Genomic DNA, 15,329 nt, shown 5'->3' with positions numbered 1-15,329 from the left:
GGCATTGATGTCCCTGTACATAGGACACAATAGTTGAAACACAGCCCTTGACAGCGGTGTTCCAGCATCTCCGCTGGTGATAGGCGGCAAAACGACCGCTGCGCTGGGGCCTGTTGTGGGATGGGGAGTTTGGGTGCCACCACTCTTGTCGTGGCTCCTGCGGCTGGGGCACGAAGTGGCCTAGGCGATGTAGGCAGCATCCATAGCTGGTGTTGTGGAGAGCGCGTGGTGAGCGCGGCCGACAAGGTCACCTTCATGTGGAGCTTATATGTATGTGCCAAGTGCATGGCCATCTATATGTCCTAGAAGGCACATAGTTGGGTGTCCACTCGGATGTGTTTCGGGAGGCCCCCTATGAACAAGTTGGCCTTCCAAGTGACACTCAGTCGAGGTGTGTGACAAACTAGGGTATTGAAATGCTCCTAATAATCCTGTACCCTGGATGTGAAAGGGAGCCACACCAATTCGGAGACAGTTAGTACGGATGGCCGGCTTGAAGCATAGGTTGCAAAGATCCTTAAAGCGCTCCTAGGAAGCCATGCCCTCATCTTGTTCAAGGGTGCTGTATCACGTATATGCCACACCGCGTAGATGGTATGATGCGAGCTAAACATGATCAGATGCGAGTGTAAGTTGCCCTCGAAAAAATTGCTCACAATGAGTGAGCTAGTTCATCCTCCAAGCCATCGTAGAAGGTGAAATCGAGCTTGCTGACTGGGGAATGCCAGACCCGGTGGCCACGCCAAGGGATGGTGCTGGTGGCGGCGCCAGAATGGGGAACTACAAAAACACTAGAGCTGGTGGTAACGAGAAGTTGGGCAACATTTACGGTGGGAAATTGATGAGGTGGATGGGAACGGATGAGGCAGTGGGGTATGGGGTGGTAGGTGACATGATCTGCGAATAGTGGGGGGAATGGCTGTAGTGGCTGAGTAAGTCAGAAACGCTATCGTGTCTGCCCCGGCATCCTATAGGACCTGCTGATTGTTAGGAAATAGGATATGCTGCAGCTCCTTACCATATGCTGCGGCATATCATAGCCATAATCAGCAGATTAGTTGCTATAGTTAGCAGATGTAAATCAGGGATTAGTTGCAACTAATCCCTGATTTACATCTGCTAACTATAGCAACTAATCTGCTGATTATGGCTATGATATGCCGCAGCATATGGTAAGGAGCTGCAGCATATCCTATTTCCTAACACTGATGAGGACCCCTGATGGCTCTCCTTGGTGGACAGCCGCGAGAGGATAGCGATTTGCTGCACGTTGAGGTTGGCCACCTGTTAGGCAACCTCGGAGAGGGCCTTCGTCATGGTGTCGAGGGCGTATGATGGCACTCCGTGTGGCACCGACGGCATGACCTGTCGTGCCGGCGGAGATGAAGTCTTGGCGTCAATCACAACAATAGTGTTAGAACCTGACATCTCCGATATATCAGATCGATAAGATTCTTAATCCTATCGGCGTTGTGAAATGCGTTGGAATGTGAGATTGGGGGTTAGGGTCAGAATTCCCGGCTTCAGAAAGGTGTCGTGGTGGTGTGGGTGCAGAGCGGCGACGCCCACAACAAGCAAGGGAGAGCGAGAGAACGCGTAGGGAAATCCCTTGAGGCCAGGCAAGATGTTTGCCTTACTTGCCTTCGAACGATTACATTGCCCCTATATTTATAATCCCTAGAGGACTTGGATCCAAGCAAACTAGAGGAGGAATCCATATAGATTTGGGCTCTACTTTCTTGACAAACTAATCCTGTTTTCTAAACCAACTCAATCTTAGCTCATGAGCAATCTCTATTTTAACTCCTTCCTAAACTGGACTCATGCACTACAACTTGCATTGCTATATCTCTGATGCCACCAAAGCTACCTTGCATAGCTAGGAGCAATTGCTAGCGGTGATATAAACACCAAAGCTACCTCTTAGTCTCAGGCTTGTCAAGGCATGTCAATGATGTACCAACAACTTCAAAAGCAGTCTTTGGTAGTTTTGAATTGATACAGTCACAAGAAGAATAAATTGAGTGGCATTGAAGTGAACCTATCAAGTTGAGTCGTATCATGTAACGCGTGTGTATCTGCCTACAGTATAGAACCATTTTCCCCAAAATATTTTCTACTTCTCTTCTTTCTACTATAAAGCACCAGTTTCCACAGTTCCATGGTCGTCATGCTCTCCCACATTTAATTGGTAAAAAAGCTAAAATTATACACAAATAGGGATTTGAACCATGGTTGTTGACTCCAAACCCACATTCACACCCACCTAGGCACCTAGCCAACAGAGTACACATATTTTTGTGTTTTATAGTCTATACTTATAAATGGAAACTGTAGCAACGTACAAGCATTTTGCTAGTAGTATTAATAATGCAGCTTCTGGTACTGAGGTGAATTTTGAAACCAACATTTACATATTACCATTGTTGTTGTTCTGCTACTGAACTCCTTTTTTTGCAGTCTGGGTTTCTTTGTATTCTTATTGATGATCTGATTAAATCAGAGATATATTCAGACTATGTGCAGGTCTGTATAACTTCTGCTGCAATGTCACAGTTTTTGTATTGCAGTTATTATTGTAAGACATTAGGCAGCCTTTTCTGTGCAGTAAGTAAATGAATTGAGGGTTGTGAAATTACAGGCGCATCTTGCCCCTAGTGGTTACCTAAAGATACCCACTGTGAGTGTTCTTCCTCCCCCCCCCCCCTTCATTCATTGGTATGGTATAGAGTGTACTTTAGGGTTTGGGTCCAATATATTTGTGAAATCAGTTGGAACGGCTTAGCTTTCTTGTCGCTATGTACTGTCATTATATAGTTTAGTCTCATACCTAGTCTTAGGTCACGTCATGAAGTCGTGCAAGAGTTTTGTGTGTCTATGGGATTCTATGCGGACTAGAGTACTTGCTAGTTACAAGTAGTATTTTTCAACAATATTTACTTGTTGATTGTATCCTGTAGTGGTTGTTTGCGAGTAGAGTTCTTTTTTTCCAGAATACGGAGAGCTGCGTATAATTGCATTAATAGAAGAAGATAGTGTTACAACACCCACATGTGGACACCCCATTTAAAGATTCATTAAATCTGTGTCTATTAGAACTGATTAACAACCTGGCGTAGAAGCTTAACAACCTGAGTTAGCGGCAGAAATGATGAATACATTGTTAGAATAGAATGTGTTTGTATACCATGCTATGACTGTATCATATCATGGGTCCACATGGCTGTTCTATAATAGAGGAAGACCTTAACCGACTCGAATTAAAAATAGGATAGAATAAGGTTTGATCTGTTCTAGAGATAGCAGAGTTAGAATAGGAGTCGGTTAGGGTAGTTATACCTGAGTTGGACTCCATGTCATGCTGTAATTCTGATGGCAATATTATACCCTATATATACTCACTTCTAGAACCCTAGCTGATAGAAACAAGTCTCCATGGTGTCTACCTCAAGCTTTGCCCTGCCAAAACCCCTCCTAGGGCAATCCATGGCGGTGAAGCTTACGACGAACATCTTCGTGCTCTAGAAGGCAGAAGTTATATCTATCCTTAGGGGTGCGCAGCTTTAGGGCTACCTAGATGGCTCGACTGTTGCACCAAAAGAAAAGATCACTAAGAAAGGCGACAATTTGTTAGGGGAACCCAATCCGGAATACACTTGGTGGGTGGCGCTTGAGTAGCAAGTCCTCGATTTCTCATGACCTCCATGACTCAAGAAGTCATGAGTCAAGTTTCAACATGCGAGAACCCTCAAGAGTTGTGGTTTGAGCTCCAGAATACTTACGCGTCACAGTCATAGTGCAAGGGTTGTGAACATGAGGATTTCCCTGGCAACTACCGAAAAGGTAACATGACTATGCTAGAATATGTTACCAAGATGAAGTCTCTTGCAGATGAGATGGCATCTATAAAGAAGAACATGGATGAAGAAGAACTCATCGTACATCTTAGCGAGACTTGATGAAGAGTGGTCTTTGCTTTGGTGGCCAGTGCTGAGCAGATCATCGTGGCTGAAGCCATCTTCCAGCTTCTCAGCTTCGACGCTAGGATGGATCTACTTCATGTAGGTCATCAAGCTTCTGCTAATGCTACTGGTTGAGGACATGAGGGCAACAACAATAGTCGTGGTTGTGGCCGAGGCAGAGGGTGTGGTGGTCCTCCTGGTGGTTGTGGCCATCAAGGTGTGCCTTTCTCCTCGTCTAATGGACGCCCACAAGCCTAGTTTGCTGACAAGATTTGCCAAGTCTATGACAAAGTAGGGCATGTTGCCCTAGATTGTTGTACTGCTTCGATGAAAGCTACTCCTCTGACATCAAGACTGCTGCTGCAACCACTCACGGCTATGGTGTCGACACCAATTGGTACCTCGATACGGCTACGACTGATCACATCACATCTGATCTGGACAAGCTGACAGTCCAGAACATGTACAAGCGATTGTACCAGGCCCGCGACGCCTGCTTGAGGCCGTACAGGGAGCAATTCAGCTGGCAGACCAGATCCGGGCGAGCGGAGTCGATGAAGCCGGTGGGCTGCCTGCAGTAGTCTGTCTTTGTCCAAGTGCCATGGAGGAAGGCATTCTTGACATTAAGCTGATGGACCGCCTTGTTCTGGGAGAGGCCGAGGGAGAGGACGACCCGAACGGTGGCGAACTTGACGACGGGGCTGAAGGTCTCGTCGTAGTCCACTCTGGGGCACTAGGTGAAGCCTCGAAGGACCCAACGGGCCTTGTAGCAGTCGAGCGAGCCATCCGAGGTTAGCTTGTGGGAAATTTCACTTGCTGGTAACCACGTTGGTGCCTGGTGGACGCAACACCAGGTCCTAAGTGTGGTTGGCCTATAGAACCGCGACACCAGTGGAGATCGGCGAGGGCGGCGCGAACAGAGGAGGTAACCAGGGACGCGTTCGGAGGAGCGTCGTCGTCAGGACCAGCCGGTCGGCGGGGCGGAGAACGCTGGCCATGCGACGAGTCACCATCGGGTGGACATGGTCGGGGTCACGATGGATGGCGACAGGGTGTTACACCGAGGGGTCAGTGCAGGAACGAGCTGACGGGGCAGTGGGGACCGATGGAGCGGTCTGCCTGCGATGGTGGTAGACGAGGTCGGGGTCGGCGAAGCGAGCCAAATGGGGGGCAGGCGACGGGACGCACCAGGCGTAGGAGGCGGGGCTGCGCATGGCGCGGGCCGGGTCGATTGGGGCACGCGTGACGCGAGCGGAGTCGACGGGGCCACGCATGGCGTGAGCGGAGGTGTCGTGGCCGTAGATAGAGGCGCGAGCGGAGGCACCTGGGCCACGCGGGGTGGAGGAAGAACAAGATCGGGGTCAAGGAGAGTCGAGATCGGTAGGCGGGGAGGATCCAACAAGGGGAAAGTCATCTTCGTCAAAAACAACATGATGAGAGATGAGGATGCGGTGGGTGAGGAGGTCAAGGCAGCGGTACCCCTTGTGGTCAGAGGAGTACCCGAGGAAAAGACAACAGGTGGAGTGAGGGGAGAGCTTGTGGGAAGTAGTGGCGGAGGTGTTGGGATAGCAGGCACAACCAAAGACACGAAGGTGGTCATAGGAGGGGGTTGTGCCATACAGGCAAATTGGGGAGTGGGGTGACTCATCGCCTTTGAGGGAAGACAGTTGAGGAGATGGGTAGCGGTGTTCAGGGCCTGTGCCCAGTAGCTGGCAGGGAGAGACGCCTGAAAGAGGAGGCAACAAATCATGTTGGTGGTGATGTGAATGATTCTTTCGGCCCGATTGTTCTGGGGAGAAGTGTAAGGGCACGAGAGACGCAACTAAACGTTGTGGGAGGGAAAGAAAGAGCGAGACGCAGAGTTGTTGAACTCGCGGCCATTGTCACACTGAAGGGCACGAACCAGGTGACAGAACTGGGTGGAGACCCAGGGGAAGAAGTGTGTGAGGGTGGGAAAGGTGTCAGACTTCAATCGTAGCAGAAAAGTACAAAGAAAATGAGAGAAATAATCCAAAATCACCAAATAGTATTTATATCCAGAAAGACTGAGTACAAGAGATATACAGAGATCACAATGAACAAGATCAAAAGTCTGCTCAGCCCGAGAAGAAGAGGTAGTAAAAGGGAGACGAGTATTGTGGCCTAGCTAATAAGTATGACACAGACCCTCAGAATGTTCCCTACTACAGGAAATGTCTAAACTACTGGTAAGCTTGGTCATGACGTCGGGTCCTGGATGGCCGAGACGACGATGCCAAGTGGTGAAGGAGGTGGAGGAGGCCAGGACAAGCGGGGAGGATGCACCGGTGGAGGAAGATGGCCGGAGCGTGTAGAGGGACCCCAAGCTGTCGTAGCGGGCGAGAAGGGTCCTAGTGGCCAGATCCTTCACAAAGAAACCAAATGAGTCAAAATCAATGGAACGGGAATTGTAAACCGACGAATGAAAAGAAGGCGAGACGCCTACTGAGGTGACTGGGAGAGTGGAACCGTTTCCAACGATGATGAAGGAGGGATGGGAGGGATGGGGGAGATGGGTGCGAGATAACGTGCCCGCACTAGAGGTGGTGTGGTAGGAGGCGTCGGAGTCAACCACCCAGTCAGTGGGGGTGGTGTTATCGCTATGGTGCTGAAGGCAGTGGCAAGGGACGCCTGGTCCTACACTCCGGCCAGCAGGGACCAGGGTGTCGATGCAGGGGTCCCGGAGGCGGGAGGAGAGGCGGAGCCAGAGTGTCACACCCGGGTTTCGGGGCACCAAGACCCGGGCGCGAACATAATCACCAGGTGTGCTGGGACCAAGTCTCACACATATGATGAATCATGGCATAGGATTGAATGTCACATCTTTACTATATAATAAGAGTTCTATACAAAATAAATAAATAAATACATTATAAGGAGACAACGGTCCAGCAACCCAAAGTTGACTGGGAGACAACGACCTAGACCTCTCACGAACACCTCGCAGCATCCTCCATGCGCCTTATCCTGTGGTACCTGTTCTTGACCTGTGGGAGGGTGTGAGACAGCAAGAGTGAGCTCACATACGTTCATCGCTCAACAAGTTGTGGGGAATAATGTGCATGAACTCGCCAAAGGTGGGAGCTCACGTGAAGTGTAAGGCTTACCAAAGAGGATGGTTAGAGCTGGGCATTGCTTTTAAAGTTGGTCAAAATTTTATTAGCAGTTACTAAGTATAAGTAAATACCAACCCAATTAAGAAAAGTAATAACATCACCTGCGATGCAATGCATATGACAAATTGAATTTAGTTCCATAAATTAATTATGTGAGGGTCCGAGCTGCTCATGACCGTGAGCACAGCTAGTATACCAGTTTTACACTCTGCAGAGGTTGCGCATCTTTACCCACAAGTCATGTTACCCATCTGCCAAGGGATCGCGACTTCCCATACACCTCTACCGAGGAGGCGAGGCAGGGTAACACTACGAGGCCTTTACAAAGTTCCACTAGCTTCAGAAAACCCGCTACAGTTTATAGGAAGCTCCAATGCAGGGACCCCTCACATGATCGCCATCGCAGCAAAATCATCCCAAGGACCTCCCTACACTGACCACTCCCCTACTGCCCTTGCCCCTTTCGGGTAAGGTAGTCTTCCACTAGCTTTCCTAATTAATCAGCCAAGGGCGTCCCATTAAACCCTTGTGGTAGCACTGTTTTCCCGGGTGGTCGCTCCATGTTCCAATTAAAATAATGATCTTATCATGAACAGTAATAATAAATAGATAATAAAAGTGTGATCATGAATACTGTATCTTCATATCCAAAACCACATAAAGCACTAGCAAGTACTACCCAAAAAGTTCAGTGGTAAACAAGGTATAAAGATAATCAAACTAGGGTAACCTATTGGGTCCTATCAAAATTAACCTATGCAGATCATTATGATTAATTAGAACATGAGTGGGTAAAAAGAAGTGATCAAGGGCACAACTTGCCTGGGACTTGACATTCCAGGTACCAACTTGCTCTTCAGATGATACGTATCCTCACTACTAAACGTAGCAATACATACAACCATGTATAGGCAAAAATTAACATCACACCAAATATAAGAATAAACTGTATAATAATATTCTACACTGCGTAACGAGATTGTAGAAACAAGAACCACTAAATTCGGGGCTATGGTTATTAAGTTATGAATTTCCAAAATTATTTAGTGCTTAGAATAGATTAATCCAAAATGAACAATTTTAATTCAAGTTTCATGGCTAAACAGTGTTACTAGTTGATAGACAATACTAAAACAAAATTATTTCAACTGGAATGAATTAATTCAGATTTAAAATGAATTTGATGTGAATTAAACAAGTTTCTGGATTTATTTTTGTGTTGAAAATCAATTTTCAGATTTATTTTATGATTTCCTGGGATCTTCTGGCCAGTGAGCAAAATTTAGAGAAGCTTAGGGTCTCCTCTACAAGATTTTGGACTGAACCGTAATTATTCTATAACATGCGAGGGACGGTGGGTTTATTCTGTGATACATCAGGGGCTCTTTAGAATAAATGCCGAGGCGAAGGGGTATGAGATTACCTGGATCGTTCGATCAACATCGGATCGCTCAGATCGTACCGTCCACATATCCTAACCGGTATGCCATCCTGACCGTACGATCAACGATCGACGGTCCCTCCCGCGATCTAACCAATGCCCTTGGATTCCAATCTGGCGGTCCCTTTTTACTTAGCCGAAACAATGTAATTGCTCTAGATATCACACGTCCGATCAGGATCCAACAGCGCAAGTGCCTTCTTTCCTGGTACCGGATCCCGTGGCGCAGGCACTAGGCGGCGGCGTCCGAGCTCCCGATGGGTGAAGCGGCCATCGGAGCATGGAGCCAGGCAGAGAGGCTGTTCGCGCGCATGGGGAGGTAGGACTCACCACTGGGATGCCGCGCCGAGGCCCGCCCACGGCACGATGGGGCAAGACCAATAGACCGCACCACTGGTGAACCGAGCGACACTTAATTGTTGGATATGTCGTCTCTTAGTAGGCCAACACTCAGCCCCATATAACATAACAGGCCTAATCGTTGTCCTGTAGAACTTGCCTTTCAACTTCTGTGACACTCTCGTCGCATAGGACTCCCGATACTTAACGCCATTTCATCCACCCCGCTTTGATTCTATGGCTAACATCCTCATCAAACTCTATGTCCATAACTTCATAACTAACTCAAACTCTGTCAATGTAACATGATGACTTCAAACAAATGTAAACAAACTCTAAACAACTTGCAACAACTCAACTCCTAGCCATTAGAACTTTGTGTGTCCCTTCATGTCTCTTGTCCAGTCAGGCGATGGTGCCAAGCATGAGACCTTGCAAAACCTTTATGCGTCATCTCATGAATCTTAAAGCTTCACATCTAAAAGTAGATGTTTTCACCATCTTTCTCTAAAGTAAATTGCAGCTATTTTGTATTTACATGTTGGTACATTTGACTGTTCTTCAGGATATGGAAGATTATTTGAAGGGTTGCAAATTTCTTCCAAAACTTAACAATGAGATCCCAAGTGCAAGAAATACTACCTATAAAGAAAGATTCAGCAGCTTGGAAAACTTGGTACTGATCATGGTAAGTTTGAACTCATCAAATGTTGCATGCTGTTTTAACACTTTCTAGGTCCATATATTCAACAGCATAGCATGTGCCAAGTTGGCGATTTGCACCCTAGTCCTTCAGCTAAAGCTGTAAACAAGGAAAACATAGTTGTTCCTGTTAGCCTCAGAAACCAAAACAAACAAAGTTACCATATGCAGATGTACCCATGCTATTTGAACAAAGATTGGTTCATTTAAGCTGGCTTTATCTCATATACAGTTTTATGATCTACATGCACCATTGTAAAGCTCTTTATTTCATATATCCGGGAGCAACTGCATGTCTCATGAAATGGTTATTTACATGTATATCCAAAAGGCTCTAATATCGTAGTTTTGTGCTTACATTTTGTACAAACATCAAGCATCAACTATAATGTGGCTGCTTTGCTCAATCATGATAAATAATCTAGCAATAATAGAAACAGCTAGCACATGCATGTTCTCAAACTTTTCTTTGTCTCCTTCATTCCAAAATTTGAGATGCTTCTGGAGGTTGCTAAAATAATTATCCTTTTAAACTGCTCCAGTTTGAGGACGATGCAGTATTAATACCTCGGGAAACAGCGTGGTTTGGTTATTACCCTGATGGAGCCTTTAGCCCAGTGCTGCCCCCTCAAGAGGTGATTGTTCCTCCTTATACTGTCAACGATTTAGGAGTAGCTTGCTTTCTTTGGTTAACTCATACTGGTGCAGTGGTGCATAAACTGGCGTAGATTATTCTTCATTGTTTTTTTTGTCTCACTCTGTGACTGGTACTGAGAAAATGCATTCGCTCACCGTGTGCATAGACGAAGCTGTATACAGAAGATTGGATTGGCTTGAAGACCCTGGACGAGGCTGGGCGTGTTAAATTCGTGTCTGTGCCAGGAGGTCACCTGCGTATCACCAGAAGCGACATGAAGAAGTACATTGTGCCTTACTTGACGCCGGAGGCGTCATCCAAGAAGAACATACACATACACCGGATGCTGTCGCTTTGAGCGAGTATCTAACAAGGTTTGTATCGGTGGCCATTGTGCCCTGACACGTGGGCCATGTGTTGACGCCTTGTAAATACGCTGAACACGAAGGGAGGAAATGATAGCTCCTTGGAAGAGTGGATCCGAACTTGTGAAGTGAAGCGTGTTTGGTCCTTTCCGTTTCCTATCTGACAAACAAATATGTCCATGCCGTGGCCACAACACGCATAAATCATTATGCACATTTCCTATTGAGTAAAATACAATTCCGGTCTGTAAACTTGTCGAACCATGTCATGCCGGTTCATAAACCTTTAAAATATGTTTCTTAAATGCTTAATCGTTGCTCGGGTCTCTCTTGCGTCAAAACAGATTTTGGTGGTTGAATTGCCCAACACAAATAATTGAACTAACTAGATTGCTCTAGTCTATAAGTTATACAGGTGCCAAAGGTTCACACTTAGCCAATAAAAAGACCAAGAAATGAGTTCAACAAAGAGAGCAAGGGATAACTGAAGGCTGCCCTGGTCTGGCGTACCGCACTGACCGGTGTGCCACTGGACAGTGTCCGGTGCACCAGAGAACTCCAAGCCAAACTCTTCACCTTCGGGAAAATCCAGAGGCGCTCCGCTATAATTCACCGGACTGTCCGGTGTACACCGGACAGTGTCCGGTGCCCCAGAGGAGAGCGACTCTAGAACTCGCCAGCTTCGGGAATTCGCTCTGTTATAATTCATCGGACATGTCCGGTGCACACCGGACTGTCCGGTGAGCCAGCGGAGCAACGACTACTTCGCGCCAACGGTCATCTGCAGAAGCATTAAATGCGCGCCTGAGCGCGCAGAAGTCAGGCACGCGCGAAGTGACGCACCGGACACTCTACAGTACATGTCCGGTGCGCCACCGGACATCCAGGCGGGCCCAGCAGTCAGAGCTCCAACGGTCGGAACCCAACGGCCTGGTGACGTGGCTGGCGCACCGGACACTGTCCGGTGTGCACCGGACTGTCCGGTGCACCATGCGACAGACAACCTCCACCAAACGGCTAGTTTGGTGGTTGGGGTTATAAATACCCTCAACCACCCCACATTCAAGATATCCAAGTTTTCAACCTTCCAACCACTTAAAAGAGCTAGGCATTCAATACAAGACACACCCAAGTGATCAAATCCTCTCCCAATTCCACAAAAGCTTTAGTGTTAAGTGAGAGTGATTTGTTGTGTTCTTTTGAGCTCTTGCGCCTGGATCGCTTTCTTCTTTCTCATTCTTTCTTGAGATCATTACTCACTTGTAACCGAGGCAAGAGACACCAATTGTGTGGTGGTCCTTGCGGGGAAGTTTTGTTCCCGGTTGATTTGAGAAGAGAAAGCTCACTCGGTCCGAGGGACCGTTTGAGAGAGGGAAGGGGTTGAAAAAGACCCGGCCTTTGTGACCTCCTCAACGGGGAGTAGGTTTGCGAGAACCGAACCTCGGTAAAACAAATCCACGTGTCACACTCTTTATTTGCTTGCGATTTGTTTTGCACCGTCTCTCGTGGACTCGATTATATTTCTAACGCTAACCCGGCTTGTAGTTGTGATTAATTTTGTGAATTTCAGTTTCGCCCTATTCACCCCCCCCCTCTAGGCAACTTTCAATTGGTATCAGAGCCCGGTACTTCATTAGAGCCTAACCGCTCGAAGTGATGTCGGGAGATCACGCCAAGAAGGAGATGGAAACCGGCGACAAGCCCGCTACAAGCCACGGGAAAGCTTCATCGGGAGAGTCCCACAACAAAGGGAAGGGGAAGGAGAAGAAACCCTCTTCCCACAAGTCGCATCGGAGTGGGGACAAGAAAAAGAAGATGAGGAAGGTGGTCTACTACGAGACCGACACCTCATCGCCATCTACCTCCGGCTCCGACGCGCCATCCGTCACTTCTAAGCGACATGAGCGCAAGAAGTTTAGTAAGATCCCCTTACACTATCCTCGCACTTCTAGACATACTCCATTACTTTCCGTTCCATTAGGCAAACCGCCAACCTTTGACGGTGAAGATTATGCAAGGTGGAGTGATTTAATGAAATTTCATCTAACCTCACTCCACAAAAGTATATGGAATGTTGTTGAGTTTGGAGCACAGGTACCATCCATAGGGGATGAGGATTATGATGAGGACGAGGTGGCCTAAATCGAGCACTTCAACTCCCAAACCACAACCATACTTCTCGCCTCTCTAAGTAGGGAGGAGTACAACAAGGTGCAAGGATTAAAGAGCGCCAAGGAAGTTTGGGACGTGCTCAAGACCGCACACGAGGGTGATGAACTAACCAAGATCACCAAGCGGGAAACGATCGAGGGGGAGCTCGGTCGCTTCCGTCTTCGCCAAGGGGAGGAGCCACAAGACATGTACAACCGGCTCAAAACCTTGGTGAATCAAGTGCGCAACCTCGGGAGCAAGAAATGGGATGACCACGAGATGGTTAAGGTTATTCTAAGATCACTTATTTTCCTTAACCCTACTCAAGTACAATTAATTCGTGGTAATCCTAGATATACACTAATGACTCCCGAGGAAGTAATCGGGAATTTTGTGAGCTTTGAGTTTATGATCAAAGGCTCAAGGAAGATCAACGAGCTTGACAGCCCCTCCACGTCCGAAGCACAACCGGTCGCATTTAAGGCGATAGAGGAGAAGAAGGAGGAGTCTACACCGAGTAGAACACCCATCGACGTCTCCAAGCTCGACAACGAGGAAATGGCGCTTGTCATCAAGAGCTTCCGCCAAATCCTCAAGCAAAGGAGGGGGAAAGACTACAAACCCCGCTCCAAGAAAGTGTGCTACAAATGTGGTAAGCCCGGTCATTTTATTGCAAAATATCCACTATCTAGTGACAGTGACAGGAGCGACGACAAGAAGGGGAGAAGAAAGGAGAAGAAAAGGTACTACAAGAAGAAGGGCGGCGATGCCCATGTTTGTCGCGAGTGGGACTCCGATGAAAGCTCTAGCGACTCCTCCTCCGACGAGGACGCCGCAAACATCGCCGTCACCAAGGGACTTCTCTTCCCCAACGTCGGCCACAAGTGCCTCATGGCAAAGGACGACAAAAAGAAAAAGGTTAAATCTAAATCCTCCACTAGATATGAATCCTCTAGCGATGATAATGCTAGTGATGAGGAAGATAATTTGCGTACTCTTTTTGCTAACTTAAACATGCAACAAAAAGAGAAATTAAATGAATTAATTAGTGCCATCCATGAGAAGGATGATCTCTTGGACTCCCAAGAGGACTTCCTAATCAAGGAAAACAAAAAGCATGTTAAAGTTAAAAATGCTTATGCTCTAGAAGTTGAAAAATGTGAAAAATTATCTAGTGAGCTAAGCACTTGCCATGAGACAATTGACAACCTTAGAAATGACAATGCTAAACTTGTTGCTAAGGTTGATTGAAATGCTTGTAATGTTTCAATTCCCAATGATAATGTAGATTTGCTTGCTAAAATTGAAGAATTGAACATTTCTCTTGCTAGCCTTAGGATTGAGAATGAAAAATTGCTTACTAAGGCTAAAGAACTTGATATTTGCAATGCTACTATTTCTGACCTTAGAAGTAGAAATGATATATTACATGCTAAGGTTGTAGAATTAAAATCTTGCAAACCCTCTACATCTACCGTTGAACATACTTCTATTTGCACTAGATGTAGAGATGTTGATATTGATGCTATACATGATCACATGACTCTAATTAAACAACAAAATGATCATATAGCAAAATTAGATGCTAAAATTGCCTAGCATGAACTTGAAAATAAAAAATTTAAATTTGCTCGTAGTATGCTTTATAGTGGGAGACGCCCTGACATTAAGGATGACATTGGCTTCCAACAGGGAGGCAATGTCAAACTTAATGCCCCTCCTAAGAAATTGTCTAATTTTGTTAAGGGCAAGGCTCACATGCCTCAAGATAACGAGGGTTACATTTTGTACCCTGCCGGTTACCCTGAGAGCAAAATTAGGAGAATTCATTCTAGGAAGTCTCACTCTGGCCCTAACCATGCATTTACGTATAAGGGTGAGACATCTAGTTCTAGGCAACCAACCCGTGCTAAGTTGCCTAAGAAGAAAACTCCAAGTGCATCAAATGATCATGACATTTCATTTAAAACTTTTGATGCCTCTTATGTTTTAACTAACAAATCCGGCAAAGTAGTTGCCAAATACGTTGGGGGCAAGCACAAGGGGTCAAAAACTTGTGTTTGGGTACCCAAAGTTCTTGTGTCTAATGCCAAAGGACCCAAAACCATTTGGGTACCTAAAGTCAAGAACTAAACTTGTTTTGTAGGTTTATGCATCCGGGGGCTCAAGTTGGATCATCGACAGCGGGTGCACAAACCACATGACAGGGGAGAAGAAAATGTTCTCCTCCTATGAGAAAAACGAAGATCCCCAACGAGCTATCACATTCGGGGATGGAAACCAAGGTTTGGTCAAAGGATTGGGTAAAATTGCTATATCTCCTGACCATTCCATTTAAAATGTTTTTCTTGTAGATTCTTTAGATTACAATTTGCTTTCCGTTTCTCAATTATGTCAAATGGGCTACAACTGTCTTTTTACTGATGTAGGTGTCACTGTCTTTAGAAGAAGTAATGATTCAGTGGCATTTAAGGGAGTATTAGAGGGTCAGCTATACTTGGTAGACTTTGATAGAGCTGAACTCGACACTTGCTTAATTGCTAAGACTAACATGGGTTGGCTCTGGCACCGCCGACTAGCCCATGTTGGGATGAAGAA

General features: G+C 46.5%; 1 protein-coding gene across 5 annotated transcripts in view; it reads left to right on the top strand.

The window, feature by feature from the left end:
* Window positions 1-10,892, top strand: part of LOC100216902 (palmitoyl-protein thioesterase 1) — a 42,391-nt gene extending 31,499 nt beyond the window's left edge. For 2 of the 5 annotated variants that reach the window (XM_020546319.2, XM_008659948.3), the window contains exons 8-12: window positions 2,461-2,526; window positions 2,642-2,680; window positions 9,442-9,564; window positions 10,121-10,213; window positions 10,382-10,892. In XM_020546319.2, the coding sequence (XP_020401908.1) occupies window positions 2,461-2,526; window positions 2,642-2,680; window positions 9,442-9,564; window positions 10,121-10,213; window positions 10,382-10,573 (513 nt within the window). In that variant the 3' untranslated portion in view covers window positions 10,574-10,892. The remainder of the gene's footprint in view (window positions 1-2,460; window positions 2,527-2,641; window positions 2,681-9,441; window positions 9,565-10,120; window positions 10,214-10,381) is intronic. The other 3 variants (NM_001143289.1, XM_020546320.2, XM_020546321.2) reach the window with 3 other exon arrangements.
* Window positions 10,893-15,329: the final 4,437 nt, after the last annotated feature.

Source organism: Zea mays, chromosome 9, assembly GCF_902167145.1.
Source record: "Zea mays cultivar B73 chromosome 9, Zm-B73-REFERENCE-NAM-5.0, whole genome shotgun sequence".
Taxonomy (NCBI): domain Eukaryota; kingdom Viridiplantae; phylum Streptophyta; class Magnoliopsida; order Poales; family Poaceae; genus Zea; species Zea mays.
The sequence above is the reverse complement of the archived record's forward strand: the minus strand, read 5'-3'. Positions and strand labels throughout refer to the sequence as shown.